This window comes from Myotis daubentonii, chromosome 16, assembly GCF_963259705.1.
Source record: "Myotis daubentonii chromosome 16, mMyoDau2.1, whole genome shotgun sequence".
NCBI lineage: Eukaryota > Metazoa > Chordata > Mammalia > Chiroptera > Vespertilionidae > Myotis > Myotis daubentonii.
The window spans coordinates 4,833,096-4,848,270 of NC_081855.1; the positions used below are offsets into that span (position 1 = coordinate 4,833,096).

The 15,175-nt window shown below is 41.7% G+C and overlaps 1 protein-coding gene across 6 annotated transcripts in view; it reads right to left on the reverse strand.

The window, feature by feature from the left end:
* The window catches only part of ULK2 (unc-51 like autophagy activating kinase 2), a 109,994-nt gene that overhangs the window by 48,720 nt on the left and 46,099 nt on the right, over positions 1-15,175 (reverse strand). For 5 of the 6 annotated variants that reach the window (XM_059668452.1, XM_059668451.1, XM_059668455.1 and 2 more), the window contains exons 10-13: positions 14,745-14,827; positions 11,889-11,936; positions 11,463-11,551; positions 4,885-5,056 (exon numbers count right to left, since the gene is read on the reverse strand). In XM_059668452.1, the coding sequence (XP_059524435.1) occupies positions 4,885-5,056; positions 11,463-11,551; positions 11,889-11,936; positions 14,745-14,827 (392 nt within the window). The remainder of the gene's footprint in view (positions 1-4,884; positions 5,057-11,462; positions 11,552-11,888; positions 11,937-14,744; positions 14,828-15,175) is intronic. The other variant, XM_059668453.1, reaches the window with a different exon arrangement.

Here is a 15,175-nt window from a genome sequence, read left to right on the forward strand (position 1 = left end):
CCAGGACTTCTGTGAGGATCAAATGAGATGAGGCACAAGAAAACACTTCACGGGCACTTGGTGAAAGTGTAAAATGTTTCCACCTGGCTATAAAGCAAGTTGTGTTCCTGAGCTGAAGAAACTGCAAGGAGGCTAGTCGCTAGGGAGAAGAAGCCGGGCGTTGCTCCGTGACATCATTACCTGGCGCCCACAGCCACCGTTTCTGGGCAGGGCTGGGCTGTGGGCTGCATTTTGCATCATGGGGTCTCAGCAGCACTGGCTGTAATTTGGTGGGGTGTCACTCCGGCGTGGTGGCAGGGCCTGTGTTGGGGGAAGCCAAGTGTTGCTTTGTGGTCTCGAGGTCCATGGTACTGTTTCTCTGTAAATGGCCAATACGTGTCATGGGAGCTTCTGTGTTGAGCATCTGCCTCCTGGTGGTCAGTGCATGTCATAGTTACCGGTTGGACAGCCGGACACTTAGCGTATTAGCCTTTTACATATATAGATGGGCCCACCTTTGTATATGTCAGCAGTTCTCAACCTGTGGGTCACGACCCCTTTTGCGGTTGAATGACCCTTTCATAGGGGTCACCTAAGACCATCCTGCAAATCAGACATTTACATTACGATTCATAACAGTAGCAAAATTACAGTTATGAAGTAGCAACGAAAATAATTTTATGGTTGGGGGTCACAACATGAGGAACTGTATTTAAAGGGCCAGAAGGTTGAGAACCACTGGTATATGTGGTCCGTCACTGACCTAAACATCATAATGTGGTACATGACTGTACCCCTAGGCATATCATTTTCAAAGAACAGAAAATCAAAAATAAAGAAAAAATCCTGAAAGATGCCAGAAGAAAAGAACACTAAACCTAAAGAGGGACAAAGATAAAATCTTCATCTACGTCTCTTCAGAAACCATTCAAGCAAGAAAAGAGTAAAATGAAATATTTAAAGTGTTGAGAGAAATAAGCCACCAACTTAGAGTTCTGTATCCTGCAAAATTATTCTTCAAAAGTGAAGAAAAAGACTTTCTCAGACAAATAAAAATTGAGGAATTTCTTGCCACTGGATCTGCCTTGCAAAAAATGTTAAAAATTCTTTAGAGAGAAGGAAAATAATATAACAGAAAAATGGATCTAGCAAAAAAAAAAAAAAAGGAAGATCATCAAAGAAGGAATAAGTGAAGGTAAAATAAAAACTTTCATTTTTCTTATTCTTAAATGATCTAACAATTTGCTCAAAATAATAATAGCAACAATGTATTCAGTTATGTATGCTTGTATATACCTTATGTGTAATACTTATGAATGCTAATACTAGCGAAATGAATAACTGCAATAATACAAGAGATAGGAGAAAGGAATAAGGATTATTTTGTTATTAATAAGGTGAACTCACACTACCTGTGAAGTGGTATAGTGTTATTTGAAAGTGAACTTCGATTATTTATAAATGTATATAAAACTTTAGGGCAGCCACAAAAAACGTTTTTTAAAAAAATATGATTTTTTTTTTTTTTTTTTATAGATTTCAGAGAGAAAAGAAGAGGGAGAGAGAGGTTGAAACATCCATGATGAGAGAGATCACTGATTGGCTGGCTCCTGCACACCCCCTACTGGGGATCCAGCCCAAAACCCGGGCATGTGCCTTAACCAGGAATCGAACCCTGACCTCCTGATTCATAGGTCGATGCTCAACCACTGAGCCACAAAACTATAGATTTTAAAGTTTTAAAAAGTATAATTGATATACTAAGTACAGAAAGAAAATGAAATCATAATTGGAAAAACAAAAGAGTGAAAGACAATAATTGAAACAAAGAACAATGACAACAGAAAAAAGTTACAAATATGGTAGATATTAACCTAACTCTATTGATAATCACTTTTAACATTAATAGTCTAAATGCACCAATTAAGAGAAATTTCAGAGTAGATGAAAACATACAAACCAACTATTTGTTGCCTACAAGAAACTCACGTTAAAACAGAGAAACACATAGAGATTAAAAGTAAATGGATGGCCCTGGCCGGTGTGGCTATGTTGGTTGGATGTCATCCCATGCACTGAACGGTTGCCAGTTCAAATCCCAGTCAGGGCACATGCCCAGGGTGTGGGCTCAATCCTCCAGTAGGGGGTGTGCAGGAGGCAGCTTGTCAATGATTCTCTCTCATCACTGATATTTCTATCTTACTCCCTTCTCCCTTCCTCTCTGAAATCAATAAAAATATATTTTAAAAAGAAAAGAGCTTATTTGCTCTTTATTAAAAAAAAAAAAAAAGAAGAAGAAGAAGAAGGAAATATACCTGGTCGGTGTGGTTCAGTGGTTAAGCACTGACCCATGAACCAGAAGGTCACCAGATGGATTCCCAGTCAGGGCACATGCCCAGGTTGCAGACTCGATCCCCAGTAGGGGGCATGCAGGAGGCAACTGATCGGTATTTCCCTGTCTCACTGATCTCCTTCTCCCTCTCCCTTCCTCTCTCTCTAAAAATCAATAAAAATATATTGTTTAAAAAAAAGTAAATGGATAGGGAAAGAAACCCATGCTAATGCTAATAGAAAGAAAGCAGGAGTACTATATTAATTTCAGACAAAGCAGACGTCAAAGTAAGAAAAGTAATCAGAGATGAAGAGCATTACATAGTGATAAAATTATATTTACGTAAATATAAATTCTTCAAGACATAACAATTCTTAACATGTATGCCCCTAACAACAGAATCAAACCATTAAGGCAAAAACTGATACAAGTGCAAGGAAAAATAGATGAATCCACTATTATAGTTGGAGACCTCAATAATCCTCCCTCGGAAATAGAGAGATCCAACGGACAAAAAAAATCAGTAAGCACATAGTTGAACTCAACAACACCATCAATCAACTGGATATAAGAGACATCTATAGGCTACTTCATCCAACAACAGAATACACATTTTTCTCAAACTCACCAAAATGGATTAGACCATAAAACATACCTTAACAAATTTAAAAGAGTAAAAATCACATTCTCTTCTCTCAGATAATGATGGAATAAAACTAGAAATAAATAATAGGCCCTAGCCAGTTGCTCAGTGGTTAGAGTATCAACCCACGGACTGACGGGTTGTGGGTTTGATTCCAGTCAAGGGCACCTACCTCATATCTTGGTTGCAGGCTCAATCCCTGGCCCTGGTTGGGGAGCATGTGGAGGCAACCAATCAATATGTCTCTCTCACACTAATATTTCTCTCTGTTCCTCCCTCTCCCTTCCACTCTCTCTAAAAATCTATGGAAAAATATCCTCAATGAGGTGCCGGGAACCAATCCCAGCATGTCATAATTTCAAGTTTCATCAAAAGGTTGATGAAACTTGGGGACTCAACAGGGTTGTCACACATGTAGTCACCATCTGGGAATGGCTAAAGGCATTTCCCCAAACCTGAATAGGAAACTGATTGTGGCTGTCAGACAATTAAAGAGCATCTTAATCTACATGTTATTGCCTCCTACTGGCCAAACACCTAAACAGCCGTAGGCTATTCCCCAAACTGACAATGCTTCTGTACCCTTTGAAACCTTACCCTTTGACGTGTATTATCTCCACCTTGCCTTAGGACAAACTGTGTTAATAAAAGCAAGGGTCCTAGACAAGGAGGGAGTCTTCAGTTCCTTTAGCTGACCCCCAATGCCTTTCAAAATTATATCTCGTCTCCGGACTCTTTATTAGTCCCTGGACTCTTTACGCATCAGCCTTTTCCAGATTCCTGAACCCTTCTTGATGCTGGGACAAGAACCCCGGCAATGAGGATTAATTAAAAAAAGAAAAAGCAATCAATAACAAAAAGATAACTGGAAAATCCCAAAATATGTGGAAATTAAACAACAAACACACTTCTAAATAACTCATGAGACAAAGAACGTAGTACTTAAAGAGAAATTTTAAAGTATTTTGAAGTAAATGAAAATGAAAACACAACTTATCAAAATTTGTGGGAAGCAGTGAAAGCAGTCCTTGAAAAGAAATGTATAGCATTGAATGCATATATTAGAAAACAAAAAAGATCTGAATTCAATCTAAATTTCCATCTTAGGAAACTAGAAAAAGAAGAGCAAATTAAATTCAAAGAAAGCATAATAAAAGGAATAATAAAAATTAGAGCAGAAATAAATGAAAGTGAAAACATAAAATCAACAAAACCAAAAGTTGGTTATTTGAAAAGATTGAGAAAATCGGTAAGCTTCCAAGGTAACTAAGAAAAAAAGAGAAAGGACACAAATTGTAATTTTGGAAATGAAAGAAGGGACATGCCTAAAGGTCCCACAGATATTAAAAAGACAGATAAGGGGGGGGGATAGATAATAAAGTGCTACTATGAATAACTCTATGGCTCACGAATTTGATAACCTAGATGAAATGGACCAATTCTGTAAAACACCCAATTTGCCAAAACTCACACATGAAGACACAGGCAATATAAACAGGCCTATAGTATTTAGTATAGAAACTTGGATTCATCTTTCTTTATAAAAGTTCTTCCTATCTATCTATGATGTTCATTCCTGCCATTATCTCTGAAGGCATCCAGATTTTTTTGACTCCTTTGACGCTTAGGTTTTTTCCAAAAGAGGTCTTCCCTTAATTCCTCTCCTTAAATTTAATTTAATTTCTCTTATTATGTTGGCTTCTCTATTTCTTTAGACACAAACAGAATTTGAGATCATTTCCTATAGTTTTCATGTACCTTCAGAATCCAAAGTTATTGTTGTATGGAAGATGGCCAAGCAGATTTTAGAAAGGTAGGCATGTAATATTGGGAATTCAAACAACTAAACAAGAGAGCATATATAAAGGTTAAAAAATGCTAGTCTAGTAAATTAAAAAATAGAATGTGTACAAGTAGAAAAGATTCTCACATGAGTGGTCTGACGAGATGTTGTGTGGAACCAAAACAAAGTCATCCGTGTCACAAGAAGAATTCTTGCTACTAGTACTGGCAGAATCTTTGGACACTTGTAGATAGTTGGGAGGACCCAATGGTGGGGAGGATAGGTTTTCTTCCTGAATATGCTGCATATCTGCAAGGGACTAAAATTAACAACGTAAAGTTAACACTGGCCTAATAATAAAGTGCAAGTCAGAACAGGCATTACAATAAAGAGTTGGTGTTTGTTTTTTTTCATTCAATTAGGCATAAAGTTCAATTTCATCTAAAATTTTAATAAATCTCTTTGGAAATCTTTCCCTTCAAAAAGCACAGTTTTTAATCTCTTTGCATAAAGACTTCTTAAATGTTTTCCAAAAGTGATACTTAAAAATATATCATGCTGCCCTAGCCGGTTTGGCTCAGTGATAGAGCGTCAGCCTGGGGACTGAAGAGTCCCAGGTTTGATTCCGGTCAAGGGCACATGCCTGGGTTGCGGGCTCGACCCCCAGTAGGGGGCGTGCAAGAGGCAGCCAATCAATGATTCCCCCTCATCACTGATGTTTCTATCTCTCTATCCCCGTCCCTTCCTCTTTGAAATATATATATATATATATATACACACACACACACAATGCCATTTAGCACATGTACCTGTATGCCTCACCTACAAGTTTTATGATGAGTCTGTATTGTCCCAACATCCCCAGTTTCAGCTCATTGCCTAGCAAAGCAGATACTCAATAACTGTTTACTTAACAACTAAAACAAACTGTCCAGGGACTTTAATGGCATCTTGCAAGCACACACAGTTTTAAATCTCCAATTGCAAAAAACACTGTAAACGGGAAAGCAGACCATATTATGTAAAAATGTAAACAAATCAATAAGGATAACTGCACTTCAGCCGAGAGATGTATTTACACTCACAAAAAGAAAGATTTGGAAAACCTTCAAGGTATGGGTGCACTTCTTTTGTTTTCCTTTGTTAGGGGGAGGAGTTGGTCTGTGGGAGATGGGACAGCAAGGGAAGAAAACATATGAATATATGTAAACAAATACTCAGGTGTAAGTAGCTCTTGGCACCTTTTGGCACTTGCCTAGTTCAAGGTCTCTAGTGACAACTCTAATTGAATGTCTTGATTATGCAATGGTTTTCTAAAACATCAAAATGCATGAGTTATTATGTATTAAGTCCCTATTACATTTAACCTTTGTTTCCATTTAAGAAGAGAAAAAATACTTTGTAATGCTCTTTAAATTCATTGCTGGTGCTTCTTTGAAAGTTACTGTGCAATAAAACCCATCTCAAATCTCCTTATCTCTTCTTTTTGTGTGTGATGCACACTTGATATAAAACCTCATTACTTTTTTTATATATTTATATTTTGTTGATTTTTTACAGAGAGGAAGAGAGAGAGATAGTTAGAAACATCGATGAGAGAGAAACATCGAACAGCTGCCTCCTGCACATCTCCTACTGGGGATGTGCCCGCAACCCAGGTACATGCCCTCGACTGGAATCGAACCTGGGACCTCTCAGTCCGCAGGCCGACGCTCTATCCACTGAGCCAAACCGGTTTCGGCAAACCTCATTACTTTTTAAAAAATATGTTTTTAGTGATTTCAAAGAGAGGAAGGAAGAGGGACGGGACGGAGAGATTGAAACATCAATGATGAGATACAAACATTGATCGGCTACCTCCTGCACGCCCCCTACTGGGGATTGAGCCACAACCGGGATGTGTCCTGACCAGGAATCGAACTGTGACCTTCTGGTTCATGGGTCGACGCTCAACCACTGAGCCTCTCTGTCCGGGCCTCCTTATTACTTTTTGAAGATAATTTATATCTCAAGGAAGGTAAGACGGAAGGACTAACTATTCTGAACATCAACCATGGGCTGGACCCTGTGAAGAGCTTTCCTTAACTTCAGTCCCATTATGGAATTCATTCCATCTTTAAATAAACAGGACTCAGAAGGTCAGGATTTGCCCCAAATCACACAACTAGAAGCAATTGAGTTGCGATGTTATTCCAAGTATGACAACGTCTTTCTAGCGATTTAGGCAGAAACTTTCTGAATTTCTTCCTCTGCTATTTATAAATTACTTGTATCCACAGCCGTCTTGGTCAAAGAGATGCCTCTCCTTGTTCAAAGCTAATCGCTCCACCATCTGTGTTCCCATTTCATTCTCCCCACCTCTTCAAGCACCTAGGTCAACTTCCCTTTCTCTGACCTTCTACCCTCTGCACATAAACATGTTTCATTTTCTCAGATGTCAAATCCCTGCAACCCTCTCAATTACCATCTTCTCTTAACATTTCTTGAAATTATCAATCTTTACTGACTCAAATTCCTCACTTCCCATGTACCCCTAAACCAACCATAATCCACTTTCTGCCTTCAATGCTCGGATAAAATTGCCTTTATTAAGTTTACCAGTAACAACCACTGCCTACTCCTTAAGTTCCTTGAATTCCTTGCTGCAACTGAACTGTGGACCATTCCTTTCTTGACACTCCACCCCCCCATTCAGTAACCCTGCTCTCTCTTGCTTTTCCTACTTCTCTCTTGGGAGTGCCTGCTTCTCACTTGCCCCTTAGGAGAGAGGAGTACAGAATTCCCCCAGGTGCCACCCTGCTTCTCTACTCCTCATGTGCTTTATACTCACCCCGTCACCATGCTACCCTACCTTCAAGCACCATTACATAATGAGGACTCCACAGCGCAGGTTCTCTCCAATGAGTTCTAGCCCCTCCGCTACTTGCCTGCACAATGTGAATTCATCACTTTTGTACTCCCAAGCATTCCTCCCCAGGCTCCCTTACCGAGTACCTTCACCATCATCCCTTTATCCACTGCCTTTAAGGTCCCCCTCTTCCTTAAATCCCAAGTTCAAGCATCTCCAAGCTCTGCAAACTCATTACCTTTCTCCCACCTGCTTTCCATCCCCTTCTCCTTTTCTTATTGCTGCCTTAGTTCAGGTCCTTATTCTTTTTTTTTTTCTTTTAATACATTTTTATTGATTTCAGAGAGGAAGGGAGAGGGAAGGAAAGAAACGATGACAGAGAATCATGGATCAGCTGTCTCCTGCATGCCCCCTACTGGGAATAGAGCCTGAAACCCAGGCATGTGCCCTGTCTGGGAATCAGAGCGTGACCTCCTGGTTCACAGGTCGATGCTCAACCACTGAGCAACGCCAAAAAAAACAAAAACAAAAAAGCTGCAATAGTCTCGGGTTCTTTCCTCCAGTGGAGAGACCTCTCTACTTGTCTCCAGGCTGGTCCTCCACCTGCTTTTAGAAGCACCTAGCTTAAAAAAGAAGAATCCAGCTAAAACACACAATGGATCCTATCATACCTCCACAAAGAATCATTCAAATACCTCAAACAGCTTTAAGGGTAAACTTGAACTCCTTAGCAATGCCTAAATTCTTTCAAGGTATAGCTTCTCCCTCTCCCTTTAACTTGATTTTCCCTTCACCAATGCTCTTTATACCCACCAGACTGGACTGCTTAGAAGACTTGTCCGAGAGTACTTCCTGCCATGATGGAAAAGTTCCATATCGAAGCTGTCCAGTATGGCAGCAACTAGCTATATATGACTACTGAGCGCTTGAAATGTGGCTAGTGTGACTAAGAAACTCATTTTTAAATTTTACTTAGTTCAAACCAATCCTATATAATAAAAGGGTAATATGCAAACTGACCCTAACAGCAGAATGACTGGGAATGACTGGTCACTATGACACACACTGACCACCAGGGGGCAGACGCTCAATGCAGGAGCTGCCCCCTGGTGGTCAGTGCGCTCCCACAGGGGCTGCTCAGCCACAAGCCAGGCTGATGGCTGCCAGTACAGCGGTGGTGGTGGGAGCCTCTCCTGCCTCCTCAGCAGCGCTAAGGATGTCCGACTGCAGCTTAGGCCTGCTCCCCGCTGGCAAGTGGACATCCCCCGAGGACTCCCGGGCTGCCAGAGGGATGTCTGACTGCCAGCTTAGGCCCAATCCCCCGGGGAGCGGGCCTAAGCCACCAGGTGGTCATCCCCCAAGGGGCCCCAGACTGCGAGAGGACACAGGCCGGGCTGAGGGACGCCCCCCCCCCCCCCCAAAGTGCACAAGTTTTTGTGCACCAGGCCTCTAGTTTGAACATAAGTGGCCATGGAGGGCAACAGAGTTCCTTCAGTGGGCTGTGCTTCCGTGACTTCGTGAATGAAGATTTCTCTGCCTACAATACTATTCTTTTACTAATTCACCTTGCTAACTCTTCCTTCAAATCTCAGCTCAATGCCCTCTTCTGAGCAGTCTTCCTTAGTTCTTGGTCTGATCTCATGCCTCTCATCCACATTCCCACAGGCAATGAAGACATTGACAGGCCTGCTTCTAGTAGTGATTGATCAGCCTGCCTCTTCTCCACACAATTAAAACTCCTTACTGTCATGTCATTCATCAGTATCAACCAGGACCTCACACAAAGCAGGCTTTTAGTAAATGAATCAAACTAAATAATACATATTAAAGAGATATCATCTAAAGAGGATTTAATCTATAGCCATGTGAAGGGAAAAAAAAAAAAAAAGAATGTGCACACTTGTGTGCATTAACCCTGAGTAAGAATCTACTCCAGCCATAGGAAGGGAGAGAACGCATGTATGAAATCATCTTACTTTTGGCAGATTATGTTAAAAACCAATCAAACCTGCCATTTTCTAATCTCACCAACTGGAAATTATAGAAACATTCCTTCATTCCTTTTATTCTCCAGCTTCCCTTTCTATTTTCACTTTAAGCGTGAGCTTTTCATAAAGGCCTTCTAACAATGGGTTCCCTCTGAGTATGCCTCTTCACTCCCGTCAGCGTTCTGTCCTCTCTTCCCCAGTAGCCCAAAGCCTCGCTCCTGTGTTGCTCTGCTTTTCAATGCTACCTACCCGGCAGAAACACCACCATGCTCTCACCAGGTAAAGCCATTTCCAGCTCAACATCCTTCCCACTGGCCTCTTCCTCAACCCTTGGTTATTCTACCACCCACAGGCGCCATTACTCCTGCTCCCACAGATGCGTCCTGTTTCCTTTTTCTAGCATAAACTTTGCTTTCTGTATTATGTATCATGCGTATCACATATATTACTTCATAATAATAGCTACGGCTTATCAAGTACTCACTATGCCAGGCACCCTGCACAGATTATCACACGTTGCCTTTATGCAAAGGTTAATTAGGCCTACCTTACAAATACAGAAGCCAGGCTCAGCTCTGGACCTGACTGGCCCAAAGTCACGAATGAGCAAGCGGCCACAGCACTGAGGCCAGTTATGACGACTCCAAACAAAGCCTACAGTCTTTCCATGGCAATACCCTTCCTCCCCACTTATCCCGTCACTCCAAATCCAGGGCTTGTCGTTCTTTAAACTGACGGGAATATGAGGAAGTCTTGTTCACCCACCTGCTTGTTCTATTCAGCTTGAGTCTGCAGGGCTTTGAGAAGGATGTTTGCTATAGGCTGACTAGCATCCCGTTAGCTAAGGGTTGTTAGGTTTCCCAGGAAAATAACAATAGCAGTTGCCCTTCCTAAGTATTTATTGCGTGTCAAGCACTGCAGCAAGTGCTTTTGCTCATTTCTCCTTTTAAAACCCCATGAAGGAGGTAAATTATACTCACTTTACATATGAGAAACCAGTTTAGAGAGATTACGCCCTTTGTCCTAGTTAGTATGGCGAGCAAGGGTTATGAAGCTCCCAAGCCCCATACTTTTAGACCTCTGAGTGGCCTCAACCAGCTAGTCATACAAGCACCTCCTTTTATGGCTCCCCACCCTCCTGCCAGCAGAGTTGAAGAAATTCATGGTACCAGGCTAACCTGGAACATACAATAGCTGACACAGGAGCCCTTGGACCTTCTGCCTTGCACAAAATCCTCAAGGTCACCACCCTCCCAGGTTGCAACAGAGATCTGGGGAAGGGCCAGTCTGGGAAAATACAGAAGAGGGTAAAGGAAGGCCTTGGGAGTGGAGAGGAAGCAGCAGTGACCAGACTGAGCAGTTCTCAGGGTCAGGAAGGAGCACAGAGGGAGGGAAGAAAGCCCTGAAGAAATGGCTTGGGAACCTCAGCAGAAAGAAGAGGCTGGAGTGGACCAACCCTGCAGGGCCAGTAACCACAACTAAGGGAGCCCAAGTCAGTGACGGACTCCAGGGTGGCTCCTCCACACGGGCATTCCATGCATAGTAACTATCCAAACTGTTCACGATATTCAGGTAAAATAAGTCTTATTAATTCCTATCTGCCAGGATTTAAGTAAGAGGCTCTCTTGGTTTGCAAGTATCATCCTTCCCAACCCCAAGGGCATGCAGAGACCAGAGTAACACTCAATATTCAGAGGAAAACAGCCAGAAGATAAAACTTCTTGCTGAGGCTACAAAAGGGTGGAGATCAAAAGCTAGGTCCATTTGACCTAAGCCTCGGCTGCAGGCAAACACTACATATAAAAAGCATACCTACAGTGTAGTCACAGGCTCCATCAGTGCACAGACAGCAGCACAACTGCAAGTATTTTAATAAAACCAGAACTCACTGGAGGAGAGGCAAAGCGACAAGGCGGAGAGCTGCCGCAGGCGCTTCCCGAGGCAGAGCCAGCACACAGGGGCACGGGGACGGGGCAGGCTGTCAGAAAAACACAGGAGAGGAGGAACACCACTTTGTAGTTCAACCACGTGACTCGACTGACAGAGAAACCTGTCAAAACTGCTACAGGTCTGTGTAGACCAAAAATTCACATTAACCTACTTGTTAAATGCAGCAACAACTAAAACTATTTCAATTTGGCTTCAGAAGTAAAAAACAGAACTGTTATGAAATAAACACAACTATAGATATTTAAAAAAAGGTCAATGAAATCTTGAAAAACACAGGAAAAAATTAATTTTGTAATACAAAATACTAATGTTTTCCTTAAGCTTGCATTCTCTCCTTAATAAAAATGCAAAAAGTGGGTACTCACATTTTTTTACTGGAACTTGCTCAAGAAAAGGATGGCTAAAAAACGCTTCTGTAATGAGAAATGAGAACGCAACCTTACTCAGCCGTTGACTAGCAAATAGGTTAATCTTGTCGATGTAGTTAACATAGAGATCATAAACAATTATTAACTCATTTATGTTGCCTCCATTTCCTTTAAATGTAAAAGCATATTATTTTTATAAATCAAAATTATCAAATTATACGTAATTCTTAATCAATGAAAATTTTAAAATAATTGTGAATTTCCAAAGCATCCATTACCAACACAGCACACCCTGAGGCACTGAGGCAGCCGCGGTCCGGTGTGTCTTCTCAGCAGACCAGCCAGGAGCACTGGGCTGCGACCAGCCCTTCCTCGGCATCTTTTGAACTATGGCTGTTCACTGTCCTAAGAGGAAATCTAGGTAGCTGATTTGTACACTAAATTCTATCCTTCTATCCCAGAAGTAGTCCTGCAGCTGGTTTCAAAAAAATATTTTTTTTAACTATTTAAAAAATATATTAATTTGATTTAATTTCTTCACTATCCATCAAGAATAAAAGCTACACAATAAGCCTGATAATAAAAGATAGTAAGTAGCTCAGCCAGTGTTGCTCAGTGGTTAAGGATCAAACTATGAACCAGGAGGTCAGGGTTCAATTCCTGCGCCTAAGCCGGCAGTCAGACATCCCTCTGGCAGTCCGGGGCTCTCGCAGTTGGGGACCCCTCACTCATTACTGCCCGCCTACAGCGGAGGCAGGAGAGGCTCCCGCCACTGCTGCTGCACTCACCAGCTGTGAGCCCAGCTTCTGGCTGAGCAGCGCTCCCCTTGTGGGAGCATGCTGACCACCAGGGGGCAGTTCCTGCCTTGAGCATCTGCCCCCTGGTGGTCAGTGTGCGTAATAGCAACCAGTCGTTCTGCAGTTCAGTCAATTTACATATTAGGGTTTTATTATGTAGGTTAGGATTACTACAGAAAAAATAGCAAACACATTTTTTTCTAAAAAATTTAAAGATTAGAGTTAATCTGATAAGCATCTTCATTATACATGTTTTATGGGGTTTTTGGTCTGTCATTTTGGAGTCTTGCTATTTTACATAAGATTGATAAGAACAAGTTAACAAACTATCCCCCAAAGAGGAGCTGATACCCAAACAGTTTCAAGGGTAAATGTTCTCTCAAAACCTTAAAAACTACATAATCCCTATAATATTAAGCACTCTAAGTTCTTTCATTAAGTGGTAAAATAGTATATGAAGATACACTGTGATATATTAAAGTACTGAGGGGGAAATTTTTAGCTTTAATGCTTATATTATAAAAGAAGAAAGGTTTAAAATCAATGATAGTAGCTTCCACCTTAAGCATCTAAAATTCTGAGATAGCCCGGCCAACGTGGCTCAGTGGTTCAGTGTCGACCTATGAACCAGGAGGTCACAGTTCGATTCCTGATCAAGGCACATGCATGGGTTGTGGGCTTCATCTCCAGTGTGGGGCATGCAGGAGGTAGCTGATCAATGATACTCTCTCATCATTGGTGTTTCTATCTCTCTCCCCCTCTCCCTTCCTCTCTGAAATCAATAAAAATATATTTTAAAAAGTAAAATAAAATCCTGAGACAGGCAGTGGCCTCTAAGAGGCCCCGCAGCCCACTCCCACAATGCACGCTGGAGCTCAGCGGCCGCGGAGCACAAGCACCAGGGCCGCCATGAGGAGGTGCTGCCCTGGGCCCTAACCCCCATTCTTTGAAGTTAGGAACTTTTCTGCCAGGATTCTGGGGTGTTTCTCCTCCATTCCTTCTTCCAGATCTTTTCCCAAATAGTTCACCAGCCTCAACCTCTCCCCTCTGATATCCAGGTGCCTGTGACATCTGTCCTTAGATACCAAATGGCCATCTTAAATTTAAAATGTCCCACCTAAACCCTAATCTTGCCCCCACACCTGCTCTAGCCACACACTCTTTCCCAACCTTGTAACTGACAGCTCCATCCTTCCAGCTGCTCACGCCACAAACCTGGGAGTCGTCTTTAAGTCTTCTCTTTCTCTCACACCCCACATCCAACCCATCCAGAAATGCAGTGCCTCTGCCTCCAAAAAGATCCAGAATGCACCACTTTCTTCCCACCTCCCTTGCTTTTGCCGCAGTCTAAGCTGCTTCATCTCTCACATGGTGGCTCTCTGGTCTCCTTGAGTCTGCCAGCCTCCTCCTGCCTCCTCACCCCCAGCCCCACCACAGGCTGTTCTCACCAAGCACCAAACCGGTCCTTTTCACATTAGACAGACCCAATTCCAATCGTTCCTCTGCTCGAAACCCTCCAATGGCTCCCCATTACACTTTAAGCAGAAGCCCAAGTCTTTATACGACCTTCCCAGCTCAGGGCAGTGGTATGGCTACTCACTCTGCCTGAAAACTCTCCCAGAGACACCCACGTGGCACACACACATCAATCCAGTCTTTATTCCAATGTCACTTTCTCAGAAAGGTCTTCACTGACTACTTTAAAATTTTAATCCCCACCGCCCCTCATTTCTCTTCCTTCTTTTAGTTTTTTCACAGTACTCATCACTTCCTAATATAGCAAGGAATTAGAGTTATAATTTGTTTGGGTCTCTTCCCCACTAGAACATATGAATCATGAGGGCAGAGATTTTGTTTATTACTCTATCCCCCATACTAAAACATAGCAGGCACTCAATAAATATTTACAAAGTAAGTGAAAGAAAGAGAGACATAGAAAGAAAAGTGAAACTGACTTTAATTTTCTTCTGAAACCTCTATAGTGTCTTTTAAAAAAATCTTTTCAGAATATACAAATAAAATCAGAAAGCATGAGAAAATTGAAAATATTACTTACCAAAGTCCATTCTATCTTTTTGGTTTTTCTGAAGCAAACCCAAAAGAAGATTAGCCAAATAAGGGGATGTTTCTCTGGGGATGCTGAGGGAAAGGGGGGAAAAAAAAACACAACCTAAGTGGTGAGTTTATATACTACATTAACTAGGCGACTTTTGCCATAAATGTGATAAACAAAAATGTATATGCGATTTCACAAACACTACATCTCATACCAATACCATAGTAAAGCCTCAATCCTCAAAGGAAAAAAAAACATACAATAAGGAACTGCCTCTGAGAATGATGCCTGCTATGTGCTCACTCCTGTGGAATGCTGGAATACCTACACGAAGAAAGCACTTCACAAGCACAGGCAGCCTTGAGTTTTAACACAACTGCAGCCTGGGACTAACAGTTACTATAGAGTTCTCTCTTAAAAAAAGAGCTACC